The following is a 21,624-nucleotide window of genomic DNA, read 5'->3' on the forward strand; positions in this document are numbered from 1 at the left end:
TTCAAAGGGTATTAAAACAAATTAACAAGCCCTGACTACATAAAAGGAAGCTGCTGGATTTACAACCCAGCCTGCAGCTAGACCACCTTGCCTGCCGAGCAGGTTTGGGCCAGGCCACGTCTGCCATGGGAATCCCACTGGGGAGGGGTGATGGCACAGGGGGTTCCAGCGGCCAGGAGCCCGGCAAGGCAGCGGCACTCGGGCTGGGGGCTCCCCACCGCTCTCAGAATGGCACCGTGGATCCCAGCACACTGGGAAATCCCGTGTTAAAGGCAGGATGGCACCCCTGAGGCAAATTCTGAGGGACTCCTTGCTGTTCTCTCGGGATGCAGCACCCTGAGCTGTGGCTGGGGTTGGCCACATGTCCATGGCACAAACACAGCGGTCGCGGGTGCCTGGACTCTGTCCTGGGGGAATCTCCTGCCCAGCACTGCTCTGTGGTTCATCTGTGGCAGTTCCACGCCAAATTTACTGAAGGGACATCACAAATGTAAAGGAGAGGAGCAGAAAAGCAGTTTAAAGATAGACACAGAAGCCTGAAAGCAGGCAGGAAACCCATCTCAAGCGTGTTCCTTCCTTTGAGGCTGAAGCTGAATCCCACAATATGTTTTCTTCCCACTAATGCTTGCCTAGCTTCCTTTGGAAACAATTTAGTCTCTGCCCGTGGTAGAATGTTTTTATCCATTAAGAAACGGATATTTTAAAGAAACCATAAGTCAATCTGGACAGGGATTAGGAAGCAGCAATTCAGTGTATTTGCTGGGCCCATAATTCAGGACTTAACCTCAGAGCAGCCACGTTGCATTTCGGAAACAATAGGGGCACTTGCTGCCTATGCCAAGAGGCTTCTTAAAAGTAATGTAATACTTTAAAAATGTATATTTAAAAAGAAAAAGAGAGAGAAAGACTTTACTTTAAAGGCATATGATGGAGCATTCTGCTGATGATAAAAATGTTGTGCTGGCCTGAAGTAATGGATTGGGAATGAAGCTGAGCGAATTCCAGATCAGGAGATCTGAAGCTCTACAGTGAACACAGAGTCTCCCAAAAACCATTCTGCAGGCACTAGGGCTGAGAGAGGCTTGCAAAAAGATCTGACATTTACTGTCCTCCCTGTGAAATCAAGGGAGTTTGGCTTCTCTGGAGCAAAAACAAGAGTGTGCAGGGGGACATGAAGTGCATCAATCAAAACAGCTCGCTCTGGTACGGAGGAGATTCAATCTAAAATCCCTTTGCAATTGTCCTGGTGAGCACAAGGCCCCTCCATGCTGCTGGACAAGGCACACAATTGCTTTTGAGTGGTTGAAGATGTTTCCACCACAGAACTCGGGTGTGGGCAGTGGTCCTGCTCTGCTATGCTGGGAACAAAATGGTTCAGCCTGAGCCACTGCTGAAACACAGGCAAGGGAGGACACAGAGAACTGGGGGCTGCTCCTGGGGAGGATGTGTGTCTGTCACCAGCCTACCTCCCGTGAGCCAGGGGGCCCCGAGAAGCAGCTGAAGGCAGACAGCAGAAGTCCCTTTAACATCTTGCTTCACTTCTGAGAGCTACTTGATTTTTTTAAGCTAAAAGGCAAAACTGGACTGATGCAGACACGCAAGGCTCTGGCTTCGCGTGCCCCGTAATAAGGAACCATTTCAAGCCCTCCTAATGACAGCTTGGTGTCTCGCTGTGGGGATGGCAGAGCTGGGATTGCAAACACTCAGATTTTCCAGACCTCTCTGGAGAAGCATTGGGCCAAATCCTCAACAGAGGCTCGGCTCGGTTGAAGCCTGGGAAGCAGAGCTGGATGGTGATGGGGTCTGCCTGTCTGACCTGCCCAGCACAGGGCCAGATTCTCATCACAGCTACAGGGGTGAATCCAGAGTTACCCTATTTACTCCCAGAGCAGCACAAGTGGGGATGAGATCTGGTGTGTGCAGGGTTGCCAGTGTTCATCCCATGTGGGGATCAAGTCTCTGCCCATCTGAGTGGGGTAAGGCAAGGCCAGAGCCACTGAAATACCCTGACACTGCAGAGAGCAGGATCTGACCCGCTCGCTATCGGAGCCACGCTCTCTCCTCCCGTATTTCCTGGCATGCCCTTCAGAAACCATCGGCTTTCTCCTATCGGGAGGGTTTTGGTTTGAGACCATCTAACCTCAGGATGATCATTTTACGTGGGGGCTATTTATAACCTCCAGGGGCTGCTTTACTGAAAGCCTCTGCGAGTGGCTGAGGGCCAGACCCTTCTCCCACTCCCCGCGGCGCCCTTGCCGTGATCTCCACCACAGCCATGGCTTTCCCTCCTCAGGAGGAGAGATTGGACTGGGCCAGAGCAAACACATCTCCCAAGAACCCCCATTCTCCCAGATAAACACTGTTCTCCTGCCTGTCTAAAAACCCAAACTCCACTGTGCTGTGGAATTGCTGGGATTTGAGGTGGATTTGAGGTGCTGGGATCCCCCCACAGTGGCCGAGGCCGTTCCCGAGCATCCCAGCTCCAGTCTGCTTTTGCCAGGAGTGGATTAGGAAGTTTGTGCAAACTGCTTGGTCAGCAGAACAGGGAGCCAAGCACCCCTGGCACACAAGCAGAGGGAGCTGGGCACTGCTGGAGGGAAAAACCTCCCTGTCCCCCTCTTAATCCCTGCACAGGGATGCTAAAAACATTAACCTTGGGAAGCACCCCATGAAAGATAGCGGGGGCCGGATGAACCCCAGCCTGCCCATGGCCCCTCCCCGCTGGTATCTCGTTCTGCTTCCCACTAATCGGCCTCTCCTGTGTGTTACCCAAGAACGTGCCAAGTCGTGAGAATTACAGGCCTGTTAACTCCCGTGTTGTTCTTGGCACGGGCCGGGCTCCACTTGCTTGGGTAAAAATTATGATCTTTGTGAATAAGCCGTGTGTGTGTGTGCGAGAGAAAGAGGGGTTTTTAAAATGATGATTGTGATTGGTCATAGCCAGAGCTGTGTCAAAAGGACAGGGCTGAGATGAAAATTACTGAGCTGCTCCTGCTCCGAGTTACGCTGGTAGGAGCCCGCAGTCATTTTAAGACGGTTCCTCCGACTCGGGAACAAGGGAGCCAAGAGCAGAGCGTGCACAAACCGCCTTTTGCAGCATTCCTGGGCCTTCGGATTCACTCCGCAGGAATGATTTCAGAGGCTAATTTTGTGTGTCTCCACTCCCGCTGTCACTTGACATTTGGGAATTTGGCAGGGGCGGTAGCTTGTGGCCAACTCCATTTTTTTTCTCGTTGAATTTGTGTCATCACCTGATTCTTTGCTCCAAACAGCGCTCTTTGGGTTTCTGGCACTGCAGGGGGCTGTGCTAATTTAAAATACAAATCTTTTTTTCTTCCCCCAAGAATCTCTTTCTTTATGATGCGGCCAACAGGACAAGCCTAGAAAACTCTTTCTCTCTCTCCTGCTTTTTATAAAAAACCCAAATGATAGTCCTACACAAAATGCCCGTGTTCTTCTCATAAACCTTGCTAATATCAATGAAAATTCCAAGCGTGGAGATTTGCATTTCAATGAGAAAGAAATTAAATTTTCTCTGTAATTTTGGGTTGGGAGGAGCGGCGCAGCTTTTACAGTTTGGGTAACATTTTCAAACATGTTTTTACACCCAAAAACCCTTCTTTGCTAATGACACCGAGGCTTTCAAACAACCATATCCCTTCTGAAAACACAGCACGAGGGTTTTGGGAGCTTTTTCTATGAGACTTTCCCAGAAGGGCCTATTATCACCAAAATTCCAAATACAGACAGCTTAAATACTGTTCCTTGAAGCACTGTTAGTATCTCTGCTGATTTTTGAAGGAAAAGAACCAGTGAGACTAAAAGTGCCTGGAAAAGCAGCACAGAAAAGGACAGGAGAATGGCCTCTTAATTCTTCCTGGTGGCATCTGCCTGTGACAGGAGCAGCACGGAAGCTGAGATATTTTAATGCCTTGCTTGGTTTGGGACTGAAATTCTGGGATTAGCAGCCTGATCTCTGTCAGGTAGCTCCAGTGGCAATTCCTGCCCCTGTCCTGGCAGCAAGCTGCGGATTCCTGGGGAACGCCCAGGGACTCGGGCGCTCTTTGCCGCTGGCAGATTTGGGAAGAGCAAAGCTCTGTGTGTGTGTGTGTGCCCTTGCAGGTGTGCATCCGTGTGGGGAATTATGCTGGAGCTGGGCGAGGGATCACCACACTTGGCACCCACACAATGATAAGAAACCGTTGGGATTAGCATGTAAAGCACGGAACACCCTCTCTGCCTGATGCATAAGCATAGCGCGGCTGCCTTCATGTCAGAGGAGCTGCTGGGTTCAAAGGGTGCTGCTCTCACCTCCCTCACGCTCCTGCTGCTCATTTGTTCCTCACAAACCAGATCTAATGGTGCAAAAAGTGACTTAATGGGTGCAAAAAGGCTTCCACGGTCAAGAAATCTACACAAACCCCTCCCTGGCTCCTTAACCAGAGGAGAGCTGGACTCCAACTCTAAAATCCCATCCGGAGGATTGTTCCCACTCAGCCATGCCAGGAACACGAGGGTTTGGGGGTGACACTGGGACACCAGGTGGTTACCTTGGATTGGAGTTTGAGCCTGGGAGCCGAAGTGGCTCGGGGTGCTGAGGGATCCACGGGGGTTGGGTGTTGTTGGGGTGACTCTCATGGACTGGCGCAGCCGTTCCAGCTCTCCGTAGCGGTCGGTGAAGGGTTTGGCTTGGTCTTCCAGCTTTTGTCTGTGCCCTGGAACATGATAAAAGAGTCTGGTATCTGATCAGCTCCCCTTTGGCTGCAGCCGCCTGGTTACACAGGGAGCCAGCACAGCCTCTGTCTCTGTGGTTTGCTGTTACTCACACAGGATAATGGGTGCCAGCCCCGGCAGAGAGCAGCTCCCGGGGCAGGTGGACACAGAGTGACCCACAGGGGAGGCTCCAGATCATCCAGAAAGTCTCCAGTCAAGGAGCTGGATCAGGATGCCCCTGCCTGAGGGACCAACCTCCACCAGCCCTCACTGACTCTGAACACAGAGGGGAGACATGTGCAAGGTAGGAGGAACCATGTCCTGACAAAGTGGGGACTGGGGAACTGGCAAAAATTGAATTTTAAGTATTTTCTACAGCGTTTGCTCATTGATTGAACAAAAAGCTCCCATCTTACTCCAGCCCCCTCCCAGCTGTTCCCACCCAGCTCGGTCAGAGCCAAGTGGGGCTGGAGGAGGCACAGGAGGGATGGGATCAGCCCTCGCTGGTACCGCACCTTGGCCACCTCACTTTGCTTCTCTCTGTTCCTCTTTCCTCCCCATAAAACAGGCAGACTAATCACCCACCTCCCCCAGGCAGGGCAGCAGCTAATGAGCGTTCATAAAGCTCTCCCAGCTCCTTAGGTAGCAGCTGCTGGCACAGGGCAATAATTATTAAATTTATGCTAATTGTCCCGAGGCGAGAGGCGCATGAAACGCACTTGATACATAACTTTCACATTTTACTGTATTAATCATCGCCAAACAGCTTCGCTCTCTGGACCGGATTCCAGTCTCAGTTACACCCGCACAAAGCTGGAGGGGCTCCAGAGGAGCCTCAGCTTTACATCAGTGTGGGGTTCAGACTTTGGCTTCTCCTTGTTCTTCCCCTGCCGCAGCCAGACTGCCCTGCAACACCCCCAGCTCTCTGCACCTGCCACGGAGGGACCTTGCCCAGGTGGCACCGCCTCATCCCGGCACCATCCCAGCGCTCAGGGGCACTGGAGGTGTGCAGGCACGCCGGGAGAGAGGCTGGGAAGAAACCCTTCTGCAGCACTTCAGAGAGCTGGCCCTTATCAGATCCTACAGCCCGACATCCACCAAGTCAAGCTCAGTTCTTGGTGGCTTCTAAAGAAGAAAAGGAAAGCAAAGCAGCGCGTTTAAAAGGCGATGAACGCAGGCACCTCTCGCCCTCACCCCCCCTGCCCTTCCCCCTCACATCTGCACAGCTCTGTGAGCTGTGTCAGTTTATAGCAAAGTCACAGAAAGTCCCCACACTTCCCCCTCCTTGAATCCAGCGTCTGGTGTCTCCTGATCTCCCTCTTGCCTGGCTCAGGCTGTGCTTGCCCGGCTGGCTGTGAAGACACTGGGATGGGAGGGAAGTTCCAAGGGGAGCTCACACTGCCAGCTGAGCTCCACGGGTGTCCCAGCAGCAAACCCATCCCAGCCACAGATTCTGAGGGGCTTTGACCCCTCTCTGCTCTTTCTGCTCTCACATCCAGGTGAACCCCACCATCTCTTCCAAGCTCTATAATCCCCAGACTTCCAGGGATGTGAGAGTCCAAACAGAGGGAAAACTTGCTGGCAGCAGGGAGAAGAACTTGGGGAGGACAAACCCAGCAGAAAGCAAAAACCCAGCGGTATTTTGAAAATGTATTTTCCCTGCTGTGTGAAGTAAACCAAAGAAACCTCAAAGCAAGACCATAAACGATCTATTCTCATCTCTGTGTGTCCCCAGACCTCAGGCACCTCTGCACTATCCAGGGCCTTTGGAGCTGTGAGCAGCATCTGTCACAGGATGCTTTCTCCAGGGGAAAAGTGTGTGCACTGAGATGTCTTGTTTTAGCCCACATGTTATTATTTCACTATACATTTAAGCACAGAAGAAGAAAAATAGTGTTATATTTCACCTTTACCCAGCTTTTTTGGGCAGAACTTCGCAGGAAAGCCAAAAGGGACTTCAAAGACCAAGTTCCCCAGAAATCTAATGAAAATTAAATTCCCTTCCTCTATCTCAGCACAAACCCTATCCTGTGGTGGTATCTGGCATGTGACAGGGAAAATCCTGAAAAAATATATCAAGTGATCTCTATGCTGATAATGTTTTTAAAGATTATTCAGCCATGCAGCCCCACCAAGGGCTTCATGTGCCTGTGTCATGCTGCACTGTGGTTGCTCCGGTGCCCGCGCTGTCTGAACGTGGGCACAGTCCCGTGGGCCTTGCCAGCCTGGAGCAAACACCCTCCAGAGAAGGGACTGGTTTGTGGGGAGACCCAGCAGTTACCAGCAAAACCCCTCAAAACTCTGAAACTATCCTGCTGAGAAGAAAGTGGAAAAGCTGATGCAAATGCAAGTGAAGACAAACACAGGGGTGGTGGGATCAGGGCTCTTCCCAGCTCCCCCAGCCCCTCTCCAGTCTGTGTCCCACCTCGTCCCCACGTGTGGGACCTGGCAGCCCCAAACCCTGTGAAACAAGGCAGAGAATGAGTTAAAAACCACCAGCTTGGCCTGCCAGCCCTCTTTAGCTCAGGCTGTCTCCCCAGGACTTCCTGCCGCTTGTCACTTAGGGCTGGGGACGTCAGACTTTGTCACGCAAGAGAGAATCGCTGTTAATGGGTTTCTTTCATCAGAACAACCTGAGCTTTTTAATTTCTGCAGCGGTTGGCTTCATTAAAAGCCCTTCCCCATCTGCCCACAGCTGTCACGGAGAGGAAACCAGTGAACAATAGCTCATACCTTAGAGAACAGGAAGGTGGTTTCTACCTTCACCCGAGCACTGACTCAAAGCCTCCCGAAGCCAGTGGGTGGATTTTCACTCAACTTCAAAAAGCCCCAGCCCTCATCCCAAGAAATCTGTCTGCGAAGCCTTAATCACCCCAACCTGTGAATTTTGGGGCACAAAAGGCACTGCTGGGGTTGGAGATTCTGCGCTGCATTTCCAGCTGGGCCACCACTGGCTTGCAGGTCAATATTTATGGAAACAGCAGAGCCCAGCATGGTCAAATGGTGGCAGCTCCTGACCTTGGGCATTCCTTGTCAGCAGCGCCAGGGTTTTAACGCTGGCTCAGGTTTCAGAATCGGTTAACTTCGGTATTGAACGTGACATGATGTAAACATTGACAGATCACCTACGATCCTGATGTAATAACAAGATCTGTATCAGCATATCAAACAAACTATCCCATTGAACACTTCCCAGCTGGAAGAGCCGACGTGAATTTGACACTTTAGGCCGGTAATAAGAAGCATACTGGAAGTTTTGGGTGTTTCCTTGGAATGCAGACAGCGAAGCAGTGTGTGCCACACGAGCTCAGGCCCTATGATTTAAAGACATGCTTTCTACATTAAAATATTTCAAAGACCAAACAGAGTCTGCTCTTCCTTCTAGGAGTGTGCAACCTGATGTGGCTTCCCAAGCCAGACTGGGATGGGGTTTCCAGGCTGTGGAGGGGGAGTTCCAAAAGCAGCTGATTTCCTCAGATTACTGAGATGCAGAATATTAAGTTGAGCAAAGGTAGAAAGGGGCTCCAGGAACTTCGTGTCTCAAGTGGCACCAAAATCTCAGAGCTGATTGAAAAGAACTTGATTGAAAAGAACTCTCTGTGGGGTGAGTGGGAGCCCCAGTTCCCTGATTTCTCTGTAGACAGAGTTAGATGAGAGCCGAGGAGCTGCACAGCCCTGCTGCGCTCAGAGCTGGGTGTCACGCTCATCCCCAGCCCCCGGCTCAGCCCCGTGCTGCCGGGAGAGCAGATGTTGGGAAGTGGCTTGGCCCTCCCCAGGAGCCTGGCTGCGGAATGCTGGCAGCAAGCTGGAGCAGAGGAAACACCGAGGGACGTTCACGAGCACACACACACACTGCAGATCATTGCCTCAGCTCCAGACAGGAGGAGACAGGGCCAGGAGAGGGTGGCATGGGCTGGCACAGCAGCTTGAGCCACACTCAGCTTCCTTCAAAGCATCCAAGCATCCCCCTGGCATTCCAGCATCCTCCCACCAGGGCTCTGCTCAAATATTCCCAGCCTAACTCCAGGGCTGAGCCAAGCTCACCAGGAGCAGTCCCTGCACATAAAGCCATGGCTTAGTCTCTACACGTCCGTGAGAAGGGACCACAAGAAAGGAATCAGCAGTGGATAAAACTCTGTCTCAATGTGCAAAACACCTTTCAAATCCCTCCCGTGGCCCTCGAAATAGGTACTTCAGAGAGACACGCCAGTCCTCTGCAGAGGCTGGAATTTTTTCCCAGTCTGAGTCTCGGCTAGACTATCAAGTCCCAGCATGTGCTCCAGAAAGAAGCCACATGTGAAACTCCTGTGTTATGGGAACAGCAGGCCTGTCCCTTGCAGCCAGTGCTGGGCTGGTTTCATCTTTGCACACCTCTAACACAAGGCAAGAACGTGGCTCAGGCTCTCCCTGGAATCCCACCTCCGGCTCTAGACCTGCCATGGGAAATGCCCAGCCAAGAAGAATTCGGAGGAGCCCCACGGCCAGGGAAGGAGGGAGGGAGGACAGTGCAGAGGAAGGAGGGAGGACAGTGCAGAGCTGGAAGGGAGCTGGAAGGGACTCAAACGTGACGCAGGATGACGGAGGTGCCCTCCGAGCCCCAGCGAGCGCCAACCCTGCTAAAATCAGAGCCCAGGAGTTCACAGGAGGGAGCAGGAGGGAAATGTTGGGAGGCACCGTCCCTTGTGCTGCCGAACAAAGTCAGGCACAGATAACTCATTATTCACATGTTTGAAGTGGGCCTGCTTACGCCATTTGGAAGGAGAATCAGTCACGGCCGGGCTTTGCTTTGGTTTCCTCTGGCTTTCGTGAGACACTGCTGCTACTGTCTTTCTGCAGCTCGGGGAGAAAGGGGAGTGTGGCGCAATGCGCCCCGGCTCGCTTGTCCTGGCACAGCCTTCACACCAACAACCAAAGGAAAATAATATTTAAAGGGGTGGGGGAGAGAATTAGGAAGGGGAAAAAAAAAAAAAAGAAAGAAAGAAAGAAAAAAAGGCTGCTAATTTATAAAGCTTTTTTAGCTGGTGGTGGTCTGAGATGAATTGGCTGCCTCTAAAAGGATGAAAATAAATATCCCTCTTTTTGAAGGAAATAGGCTGGCTCCAGGCCAGCTGGCAGGAAGCACAGAGATATGTTGCATTTACAGTAGGTTTTTTAGTGTCTGAAGCTCCAGCAGCGGGAGAGATGTTCGTTCTAGGCAGGCTGGGATTGATTAGGAGGCTTTGGGAGCCCCTGATCTCCTCTCACTCCTGGGTTAGTGCTGAGACCTCGCCTCTGCCTCTCTCCCTGCCCACCCTGTGCCCACCCTGGCAAGTCTGATAAACCCTGTCAGGGCCTTTGTCCTGGGAGACCCCAAAACTGAGCCCTCTGGAAGGAAAACAAGGCAGGGCATTAATTTAAACAGAAATCCAGGGTAATGCTTCCAAAAGCTCCAGGGACCTGGGATCTGTGGCCCATTCCCAAATAAAAGGGAACATCATGCCCGAATTTCCACACAACTACAGCTCAGATGCCTGAAGGACTCAGGATCCCTATTCCAGGGGTTTCAAGAGACTTTCTGGATTTGCAAAAATATTTGAAGCCCTTCAGAAGACAGAGAAAGCTCAGGGTATTCTCAGCAATGGGTAAAATTCATCCGGTTTAAGCACTCAGGCCACTTGTGCCTTGCTGAAAATCCTCACCAGTGCTTTCCAGCCTTTTTCCATCCAGAGTAAGAACTCTGAAAATCTGCCCCTGAGACTGCAGAGTGAACAGGGTGGGGGTTAAGAGTTGTGATTTACAGATATGAAAGCTGCAGCCCGCGTGTCACAGCGCAGCAGGTGGGTGCACATCTGTGGGAAATTGGGCAGCTTTCAGAACAGGGTGCAAAAACCACCAGCCCTGATGGCTTCTCTGCAGTCACTCCCCATTCCAGGAAGGCAAAATTCACTTCTGGGCTGTGATCTGGTTCTCATGGAATCAGGCAAACTCCCTGATTCCAAGATTTCTGAGCTGGGTGCTGGGAGGAAGCAGACAGATCTCAAGGACATCGAGCTGGTATTGCCTCAGCGCTGGCTGAGATCAGATTTTCAGATTCCATAGATCCATGGAGAGATGCCAGTCCCAGTGAGTTCCTGCTGCTATCTAACAACCTGGACTGGGACCTACCAGTAGAGCTGGTTTCTCCCAGTTCACAACCTGTTCCATTAGGGCAAGCACATCAAATTCCTTGGGGTGACACTGGTTAAGGACACTGTGCCTGGGATGGGGAGGACCAGCTGCTGGGCTCAGCCCTGTGCAAGGAATGTGCCGTGGTTCAGCTGATGGAGCTGAGATGTCCCTGCACTGTGGGGAGGGAGCAGCAATTTGCCAGCCCGGCCTGTGCCCGCAGGAACGGACCCAAATTCTCCCAAAGTCTGAGGATGCTGAACGCTGCTTTCCCCCTCAGACAGCTGGAGCTGAGCCCTGCATTTGAATCCTGATCCCCTCGATCCCAGGGCTGAGCTCCAAGCTTCATCCCCAGAACCCGGCTGGTGTTACCCTGCTGGATAATTACTGAGCTTTGCGCTGGCAGGAGGAGCCCCAGAGTGATGGCAGCTGCACTGCACCCTCATCCTCATCCTCATCCTCATCCTCATCCTCATCCTCATCCTCATCCTCATCCTCATCCTCATCCTCCCTGCAATGCTGCTCCCCAAGGCCAAGGAAGCAGAGCTGACCATGGGGAAAGGGATTCCCTGCTCCCACATCTGATTTGGAAAGGGGAATCTCCCAGCACAGAGGCTCCCATCCCACTGCCACTGTCCCTGGAGGCTGGGAAGGCACCAGGGGCACTCCCTGCTCACTGTGTCCCTCTTCTTCCTCCCCTCTCTGCCCCACTCCCACTACAGCAGAGACTCTGGAAAGAGTAAGAGAAAATAATGCAAACTCATGTCTGAGCCCCTTCCGCTGCAGGAGGTGATTGATCTCTGCCTGCCTGCAGGACAGGTGACTGCGCTCCGGCAGCGGAAGAGAAGGGTCTTAGGAACTCAATTTCATTTCACTCTGAGTCAAATCCTCTTCCTCCCTCCGCCACATCATTACAGTGATTGGTTGCACTGATAAGCCCTTTCGGGAGGGAGAAACAAGATGTGTCCTGCCTGACATCTGATGTGATCTTGTGGTTTTGGTTGATAGTTCTGGTCCTTTAGCTGTTGTCTTCCCTGAAACGAAACTTGCCTTTTAGCACTGGCAATTTTTTTCCCCTCTCTCCTTTCCAACCTGTGACTCTTCTCTCTGTCCTCCCGAGCTTCTGAATCCTGCCTGAAGGAGCTGGGGCCACGCTGCATCAATGACCCTGCAAATCCTCCCTGCCAGCCTCCTGCACATCCCCTGCTGTCCCCCAGGAATCACAGACAGGTAAACTGAGGCACGGGGCAAAATGCTGCTCCTTTGGAAGGAGCAAAGCTCACCAATGGCCTTGCTGCAATGCTCAGAAAAATTCCTTTTTGGTGCCACCTGCATCCCATCCCCGCCCACCCATCCTCCCTTTGGATCATGCTGCTGGATCCAGCAGGAATTTCTTTTGTTTATGTGTTTGAATTTGAGTTTCTTGTTTATATTTGAATTTCTTTTGCTATGCCTTTGAACAGCCCCTGACACAACCCAAGAGAGAGCACCACCGACATCCTCCTGGAAAAAGCCTTCAATGCAACTTAACCCCCCAAACATCCCTCAAGGACCACCAGATCCTACCAGAAAAGCCTTTTGATCAGTTCAGTCTCTCCCAAACACAGGATCAATGCCCATTTCTCCATTCTGAGTTATTTCCAAAGCCACCCCAGGGCCAGGTTTGCCTCTTCCACCCCAGGCGAGAACCGTGCCCTGGGGTTTTCCCCAAGCTTTCAAAAGCAGGAGGTGTTGCAACCAATCCCAACAAAGATTCCTTTGTAGGACTCAAGCAAAAATAATTTCCCTGTTCTGACTCCCAATATTGCTGCACTTAGAAAATATTGGAGGCTTTCAAGTGAAACGATTTTGGAGTTGTTACACAGCAGGCGATTGGAAAGGAGAGGTGGAATTTACTGCATGTGGCAAATAAAATAATTGGAGGAGCGCATTTACTGGAGCCCAGATAATTTCAGCTGCTCTGTAATTCCTTCTGAGGCTGGAATACAGCCTCGAGCTGCAGCACCAAAGGCCCTGGTGATGCAGACCCAGCGCTTGGAGCCCTGTCAGGCAACTTTCATCCCTGCTCTGCTCTGCCCAGGGAATTCTCTTCTCCCTGGTGTCCCCATGCCACTGGGGCTGGGGGTCTTGCACATTCCCACCACAGAACCCAGGGCCAGGCTGGGTTTGTCCCTGAGGGGTTTTTATCCACCCCGCTGCCAACACGGGGCATCCCAGAGGGCGAAAATTTCCCCTGGGATCAAAACGTGTTAGAGACGGGAAAACAGGCAGGGAAACCTCCTGTGAGCCAACACCAACCTGCAGAGGCTCCTGCAGGAACTGGGGAGCCCCAAGGATCCCCCAAAGGCTCCTCCAGGAACTGGGAAGCCCCAAAGATTCCCCAAGGGCTCCTGCAGGAATTGAGGAGCCCCAAAGATTCCCCAAGGGCTCCTACAGGAATTGAGAAGCCCCAAAGATTCCCCAAGGGCTCCTGCAGGAATTGAGGAGCCCCAAGGCTCCCCCAAAGGCTCCTGAATCAACCAAAGCCCTTCCACGCCTCCAGCAGGGCTGGATCAGTGCAGGGAGAAGCAGACACGCAGGAGCTGCAGAGGCTCCATCCCAGAAAAGCAGAGGCTGGAGCATGGCTGGGATCACCCCAGTGTCTCTGAGCTGCACGCCCCAAGAACACCCAGGGGATGTGTGGGGACATCCCAGGGGAAGCACCCAGCAACAGCAATGCCACAGCTCCAGGATGGGCACACAGAGCTTCCTCCAGTGGCCTCAGCCCTGCCAGAGCTCAGGCAATAGGGAAGCCATAAAGGCCACTCAGGATTTCCTCCTCTTCCTCACCAGGGAAGAGGACAGGACTCCAGAAGTGGGAAATCAGCTTGTTTTAAGTACTGGGTATTAAATTAGAACAGATTACAGCAATATGACATGGACAAATCACTGTTCAGGAAGAGCTGAGGTCATTTATTTATTGAAATTATCTTGGATTGATTTTGTTGCTTTTTTTTTCTCCTATTTATTCCTTCTTTTTGCTATTTCCCTTTTTTTTTTTTTCCTTATTCCCAGACAATCTGGGAACTGTCTGTGTATTTATTTCTAGCTAAGGACAAGCAGGGGAATAAAACAAAGACCTCAATAATACCCAAAACTATCACCCCACGGGAGCACTTCAGCACTGAGTCTGCTTTTAATTACAGCAAACATCTCCAGCTCAAGTTTTACGCAGCCCCACGAGGGAGCCTTTTGGCCAAGATAAAGATCTGGAATTGGACAATACTGGCACGACCCACCCCCGTCCTGGATCTCCACTCAAGCTTCTGAGAGGCACAAGACTCTCCAATAATTTATTCTCCAAGCACTTCCTAAATCTCCAAGGAGAAATGTGCAGAAAGCACAGGATCTCTGGATCTCTGCCTCGAGGTCCAAAATTTGCCCATAGGAATATGGGAACCGGGGATCATTTTGCCCCTGCTCCTCTTTGGCTCCCATCCCATAACCCCATTCCTCTTCCTCATCCTCAGCTATTTTAGGCTGACCCAGACTCCTCTGCCACTCAGTAAATCCCAATTGCCCTGTGTCCCTGGGCTGGGAGTATTTTATTTCACCATCTCCAGGTTCCTGCAGCTACTGTCCCTGAGAACATCATCCCAGCCTTCCCACAGTGCTCCCAAACCAAGATTTCCCCTTTCCAGTCCATCTTTCTCACAGTTTTTTGCTTTTTAACCTCATATTCAAGCCAAGAGTTCACAATGCATGGGGTGAGGGCAAACAGCACCGTGGGGACAGTAATGGTACAAACACCTCCACAGGAGGGACAAGGGGGCTGCACACCCCAAACTCCTTGTGTCTGCATACCCCAAACTGCTAATTTAATTTCTGCACACCCCAGACTGCTCCTGTATGCACACCCCAAACTGCTCATTTCATTTCTGCACCCCCAAACCCCCTGTGTCTGCATACCCCAAACCCTCCATTTAATTTCTGCACACCCCAAACTCTCCATTTCAATTTCTGCACCCCCAAATCCCCCTTGTCTGCACCCTCCAAGCTCTCCATTTCATTTCTGCACACCCCAAACTCTCCATTTAATTTCAGCACACCCCAAACCCCCGTGTCTGCACACCCCAAGCTCTCCATTTCATTTCTGCACACCCCAAACTCTCCATTTCATTTCTGCACCCCCAAACCCCCTGTGTCTGCACACCCCAAACTCTCCATTTCATTTCTGCACACCCCAAACTCTCCATTTCATTTCTGCACACCCCAAGCTCTCCATTTCATTTCTGCACCCCCCAAGCTCTCCATTTCATTTCTGCACCCCCCAAACTCTCCATTTCATTTCTGCACACCCCAAACTGCTCATTTCATTTCTGCACACCCCAAACCCCCGTGTCTGCACACCCCAAACTCTCCATTTCATTTCTGCACCCCCCCAAACTCTCCATTTCATTTCTGCACCCCCCAAACTCTCCATTTCATTTCTGCACCGCCGTTTCCCAGCGCAGAGCGCAGGGCTGTGAGCTCCCGTGGGAGGGAAACCCTCGCTCAGCTGAGCTCTCAGAAGTCTGAAAGCCCGAGAGCAGCAGCGGTTCCTGGAAACGCCTCGCTCGGGGGAGGTGAGAAGCCTTCCCACCCGCTGGCTACGTGACAGGGACAGCGGGGACAGCCACAGCCCGGGGACAGCGCAGCCCCGGGGGGCACGGAGCCTTTTTTGGGGAGGGAAAAGCCACCGCAGAGGGAACTTGGGGCTGGGCAGGATGGGCCCAGCTAGAAAATACTGCAGGGGCAAGGTGGGAGAGGGGATGTAGAGTGCTGTGGCCACAAGCCCCCTCCTCCCGGTCCGAGCCACGCTGGGGACACGTTTCTGTCACTTGCTGTGGTCACACCAAGCAGGGACACGACCAAAAGCACCAAATCTCTGATGCACAGCCCAGAAATGAACAGGGCAGGAGGCCCCAACAACCAGCACGTCCACAGGGCTGAGCAGGGACCAGGGGGCACACAGGGACCCACAAACCCTCCTGGGCTCTCTGTCCTCCCCAGCAAGGACAGCAGCAATGGGGTGGGACTCAGAAAAAAGGATTCAATCCAAAAGGGATTTAGAAAGAGGGGAGAGAGGTTAAAAAGTGAATGGTAGCAAAAAAAAAAAAAAAAAATAGTCCAAGAGGGGAGAAAAAGAATTTAAAAGAGGAAAAAGACTTTGCATGAGAGTTCTGGGCAGAAAGGGGCTGGAGCTGGGAGAGGGAGCTGGAAGGGAGAAAGGAAAAGTGAGAGCAGAGAAGGTGGGAGCCTTGGGAAGGAAAGGAAGGAAAGGGAGGGGAAGGGGAAGGGAAGGCAGGCAGCAGGTGGGTGTGAGGGGAGGCTCTGGGGATGCTCCCTTTTCCCCAGGAACAGACTGAACACCCCTGTGCAGCCCCCAGCCCTTCAGCTCCCCACCTTCTGCCTGCTGGGGATTATTTTGCAGCAGCTGTGGATGCAAGAGGGTTCTGCAGCAGGGCTCCTGCTGAACACAGGCCTGCAGAAAGGGGGGGAAAAGAAGGAAATTCCACAGGAAGTTCAAATATTTTATTACTTCCTGTTTGTACAAAGTATGTCAACACTTGGCACCTGCTGTGCTATTTGTTTAGAGCTAAGGTGCCAACTTGACAGAATGTCCTTTTTTTCCTGTCCAGATCTAACCCAGAAAGAGCTGGAGCAGGAGGAAAAAGAGCTCAGAGCGAGCAGGGCACTGGAGGAGCCTGAGGAGGAGATGCTCCAGGAAAGGCAGTGCTGGTGTCACCCCTGGAGGATCCCCAAGGAGCCTCCTCCTGCTCCCCCTGCCCTGGCAGGGCTCTGCCCCTCAGTCTGCACTGCCCAGCCATCCCCACCGGCTCTCAGGATTCCTCAGACTCCTCAGGAGCTGGATCTGGGCACAGCCTGAGTTGAAAGCCTCGCTCAAGGGCTCAGATGAAGCGCTGGGCCAGGGGTGGAAGATGAATGGGATGCCCAGAGGTGGAGCCCAGCCACAGCCCTGGCCCCAAAGCCCACAAGGATGTTGGCTGGAGGGATCCTGCCGCAGCTGAGAAGATGCTGCCCAGGCCTTTCCCAGGGTACCAAGACAAATGGCCAATTCTTTCCACATTAAGGATGGGTTTTGTCCTCTCCACCAGCGCCACACCAGCCCCCAGCCCTGCCCAGTGCTGCTCCTCACACCAGCAGCCAGCACACACTGTGGGCCATCTTTTGAAGCCAAAAAAGGGAAAAAATTCCATATATTTTCATGCCCACACACACATGCCAACATATATATGTTAAGAAGTGTATATAATATGCATCTATGTAAATAAAAATTGCAATTCCTGCCGGCAGCTCTCACTTCCCCAGCCTCGGTGTTTGGCCCAAGGTGGGGATCAGCAGGGCTGTGCCAGCCCCAAATGCCACCCTGGGTGCCGGTGCTGGCACTGCCAGGGTGCTGTGCCCGGGAGCCACCCAGTGGCAGGTGAACCAGGAAAAGCACCTCGGCTTTCCAGGATCATTTTACAGCTGCTGTTTCCACACCCAGGATTTCTGCAGAGCAGGAAGGCGAGAAAGGTGGTTTTTTATTATTTTTTGAAATTGTTGTCTTGATTCAGAAGTGTGGCAAGAAAGGAATTCTTTTTTAAAAGCTTTTTTCCCACTGGAAATTCATCAACCATGAGCTCAAGCCCCAGGGTCAGACTGGGACCCAAAAAAATGACCAATAAATCTATGATTCCCTGAAAAAAAATTCCAAAATAGCCCCAATTTGGGTCTAAATCTTGGGGAGTGCAGGGATGGGAGGGAGATCAACCTCTGGGGCCCACACCAGGCAAGGGCACAAGCAGCAAATAAACCCCACACAGATCTCCTCAAGGAGCCAACACTTCCAGCACAATTTGAGGTCCAGAATCATCACAAAAATAAAAGAAAACCCCAGAAGAACGCTGCCCTTGCAGCTGGGCTGTGTCCCGGGGAGGGCACCCCACAGCAGAGCCAGGACAAGCTGCTCCATCCCCTGGCTGCCACGGCCTCTGTATCAGAAAACTGAAATGAGGGACGGGGAGCTCTGGGGTGAAATGCTGAAATTCAGGAGGAGCAGGTGTGATTCACCAGGGTTTGGCTGTCGGGGAGGCCAAACCGAGCTCCAAGAGTAGCAACTATCTCACCTTGTATTATTATTTATGTATTCCTGATGGTGAGGATGATGATGATGATTATTATTATTATTAGAAAGGCGATCTGATGCAGCTGATAAGGGGCTGAGCCAGCAGTCAGGAGGGCTGGTTTCTATTCCTGACACCCCTGGCATAGTTGTGAAATTCCCAGCCCAGCCCTGGGGCTGAGCCCCAGCACCCACCACGACCCACAGGTGCCCCACACCAGGGACCTGCCTGATGGTTCTGGCTTTAAAACACCCCCACAACAGCAGCGTTGGATTTCCTGCATTCCAGCTTCTAAATCCATCCTCGACAGGCCCCAAAATAAAATCAAGGAGGGGGGAAAATCCACCAAAGCCCGAAGTAAATAAAACCCCCTGGCCGAGGTAGCGGCCTCCACCTGGCCTGACATCAAGGGGCACCGATGGCCCCGCGACAGCATCAACAGAAAATGTTTTTGGAGGCATTTTTGGAAGGATCAAACTGCTTCCCTCACCGCGGGCACCGCAGCCTGGCACGCAAGGGAACAACCTCGGCTTTATAGTCCCGGGGTGCTGCCGAGCGAGCAGGAAGGCAAAGCTGGAGCCGGAGCCCCCAGGGACAGGATCCCACCACGCAGGAGGGTCCCCAGGGCGAATCATCCCCCTGGCAGGGGCAGCTCTGCGGGCAGCAGCTCCCGAGCGGCTCCCCGGGCGGCTGGGGCGCCCAGGGCAGCTCCGAGGAGCCCGACGCCGAAAGGCAGCCCGGGCAGGGCAGCTCCCGGAGCCTCCCTCAACCACGAGGCACCATCCTGCCCCCGGGAGAGCCTCCCCAGCACAACAGAGACGCTTCTGCGGTCGCAGAGTCTCTCTGGTTTCTCCAGGCTCAGCCCCCGGCCGCGGGCGCTGCCAGACCCAGCCTTAGACAGCCCGAAAGCGAAACCACCGCGAAGCCGAGGGGAAGGAGCTCCGTGCCAGGGCAGACACCGCCTCGGCACCCGGGGAACCTGCAGCATTTGTAGTTTAATCAGCCAGCAATCATCCCCAAAGCCGAGCACAGATCTCCGGTTTCATAACCCCCCAGTCCCCCTGTGCAGCGCCAGGCCGGGCCCTTTGTGCTTTTGCCATCGAAGCCCGAAGAGTTTTCCCAACATCCCAACCTGGAGCTGCGAAATTATCGCTCCAAGATGGGTTAGGGAGCTATAAACCATCCCTCCGTGGTGGGATAAGGAGCAGGAGGAGTGTCCCTGCGCCGGCAGGGAGGGAGGGACACACGGGAACATCCGAGCGGCCAACGATGCCTCCCCAGGGCCATCCCTGAGCTCCGTGCGCCGGCTCTGCCCCCGCATCCCTCAGGCACGGAGCGCTCGGAGCCTGCACCCCCTCCCACGGTTATCAGCGCTGCCAGAGCCCGCAGGCAGCCCCTCACCAGCCCTTCACTCACTGCGGGGCTCCCGGGGTCCGTCCACGGTCACTTTGATGGCTCGGTGGTAGGTGGCCACTTGGGTGGGGTTGGTGAACACGGTGATGGTCAGGGTGAAGCTTTTCCCTAAGGGGGGTGGGGAGGGAGGAAAAAACAAACAGAAGTGAGGATCCCACATGGGTTCAGCTCTTGTGGGAGAGAGAGGCTGCTGCGGGAGCGGGCTGGGACGGGAATCCCGCACACATCATTGCGTTTAACGAGCCGTGATCGCCCAGACACAGAGCCCGCTGCGGCAGACACAGCCCAGGAGCCGCTCCAGAGCGGGGCCGGCACCTTCCCGACGGAAAAGTCACTCGTCCCCCTGCCCTGCCCCCGGATCGGCCCCTCCATCCAGGGCAGCCTCCGGGGTTATCCCGCCCGGACGCTTCCCCTTTGCCGCGGTCACCCAGCCCTGGGTCAGCGCTGGATGCGGGATCCCCTCGGGGGGAGCTGGGCCCGGTGCCCCTGGGCTGGAGCTGGGATCGGCCTGCAGGGATGCAGGGCCGGTCCCTGGGCGTGTTCCCGCTCGGAGGGAGCTGTGCTCGGCCTCGGCCATGAGGGCACCCACGGGAGGGCCAAAAACGGGGAACTGCAAAATGGGAACTGAACCCGGCCAGCTCTGGCCCGCAGACAGAGAGCTCTGCAGGGACTGTCCCCTGTCCCCTGTCCCAGCCCTGCCCAGAGAGCAGGAATCGGCTGCTGGGAAAGGGTTTGAGTACCCTCGGGGAGGGTTTCAAGGGCGCCGTTGAAGCACCAACCTGTCACCTTTTATGGGAAAAAAAAAAAAAAAAGGAAAGAAAAAGAAAAAAAAGGAAGTATTGAGAAGCTCTTGGGAGCCAAATTGTGCAAGGAGAGCCCCCCTTGCCCCAGCAGAACAAATTTCCATCTGCAGCTTGAAAATGACTTTATCATCACAGAGACTGTCACCTGGAGCCACCCTGACCCCAAACCCTGCACCTCCTGCAGCCTGGGCAGCCTCTCCCCAGCCCCCTGTCCCTCCCTGGCTGGGGCAGAACAGAAACCCCTCAGGAAGGGCCTCAGCTCTCCCTCAGGCTCCCCAAACTCAGGAAACCCTCGGCTGGAGGAAGGAGGCTGCACAAACCACTCTGACCAAGGCTCAGCAGCAATCCCCGCGGGATTGCAAAGGTATCCGAGGTCTGAACCCCGGCAGGGTATCAGGTATAAACCTCGCTGCGATGGATTTCTGCTCCTCCAGCCTCTATTCCACAGAGAAAAGCAGCAAGGAACCACCTCCTTTCCCTTCTCCCCAAAAGCAATCAGGGGTTTTCAGATCCCCACCACCGTCTCTCTACAGGGTCGGACCTGAGAATATCCACAGCAAAACTGGTTTTATCCAGCTAGGAAGAAAAAAAGGAATAAACTAAATAAATGAAATTTTCTCTCCCAGAGAACACCCTGGAATTATCCCAGGTGGGAGAGTTGCTTCGGGGAGCACGGAAAGGAGGGGATGCTGGTTCTAAAGCCGACGGCAAGCACCAGTCCCCACCTCACCTGGGCTTTCTAACCGGGACTGAGCAGCGCACAAACCTTCAGCTCATTTTCTGCACAGAGAGGAGCATTTGGGAGGGCAAAAGAAATAGAATGATTTAATTCTGAATGCCCGAGGATGCAGCTCCTGCTGCCAGGGACGGGATGAGCCCGCAGAGGATCCCAGATGATCACAGAAAAAACAAAGAGCACCGAGGGTTTGGGGGTAAAACCTTCACAGAGCCAGAGCACGGGGTGAGGAGGACGAGGAGAAATTATTTAGGGAATTTGAAAGGTTTGCAGGCAGTGTGTGGCAAAACCCAGCTGTGAGGCACAGAACACCAGAGCTGAGCCCGACACCTCCGTGCCCCTGTTTAAACTGCATTAATTCTGATTTAGTTTTATTATTATTATTATTACTGTTGTTATTATCATCATTGAATTTTTTATTCTGCACGTGAAACAACCTCCCTGCCCCGGAGTCCCTCGCTGCAGACACAAACCCAGCCCGGGCCGGTTCTGCCTCTCTCAGAAACCCTGCCCCGAACCGAAAATGATGATTCTACCCCAGCATCACTTTTAGTCACTTCCCGCCTTCTCAGGAAGCCGGGCTGGGGTTTCTCATCCCCACCGTGGCCCGGCTCCGCTGCCGGGGCTGGAGCGCGGCTCCCGGGCGGCTTTGGGAGCCCCGCCTGCT

General features: G+C 53.3%; 1 protein-coding gene across 1 annotated transcript in view; it reads right to left on the reverse strand.

Moving 5' to 3' along the window:
- The window catches only part of RUNX3 (RUNX family transcription factor 3), a gene marked incomplete at both ends in the record, with an annotated part of 32,112 nt that overhangs the window by 6,986 nt on the left and 3,502 nt on the right, over nucleotides 1-21,624 (reverse strand). Inside the window, 2 exons of the mRNA XM_084222773.1 lie at nucleotides 4,551-4,715; nucleotides 19,422-19,526. Of these exons, the coding sequence (XP_084078899.1) occupies nucleotides 4,551-4,715; nucleotides 19,422-19,526 (270 nt within the window). The remainder of the gene's footprint in view (nucleotides 1-4,550; nucleotides 4,716-19,421; nucleotides 19,527-21,624) is intronic.

The sequence above is a fragment of the Fringilla coelebs genome (assembly GCF_963513975.1).
Source record: "Fringilla coelebs genome assembly, chromosome: 28".
Taxonomy (NCBI): domain Eukaryota; kingdom Metazoa; phylum Chordata; class Aves; order Passeriformes; family Fringillidae; genus Fringilla; species Fringilla coelebs.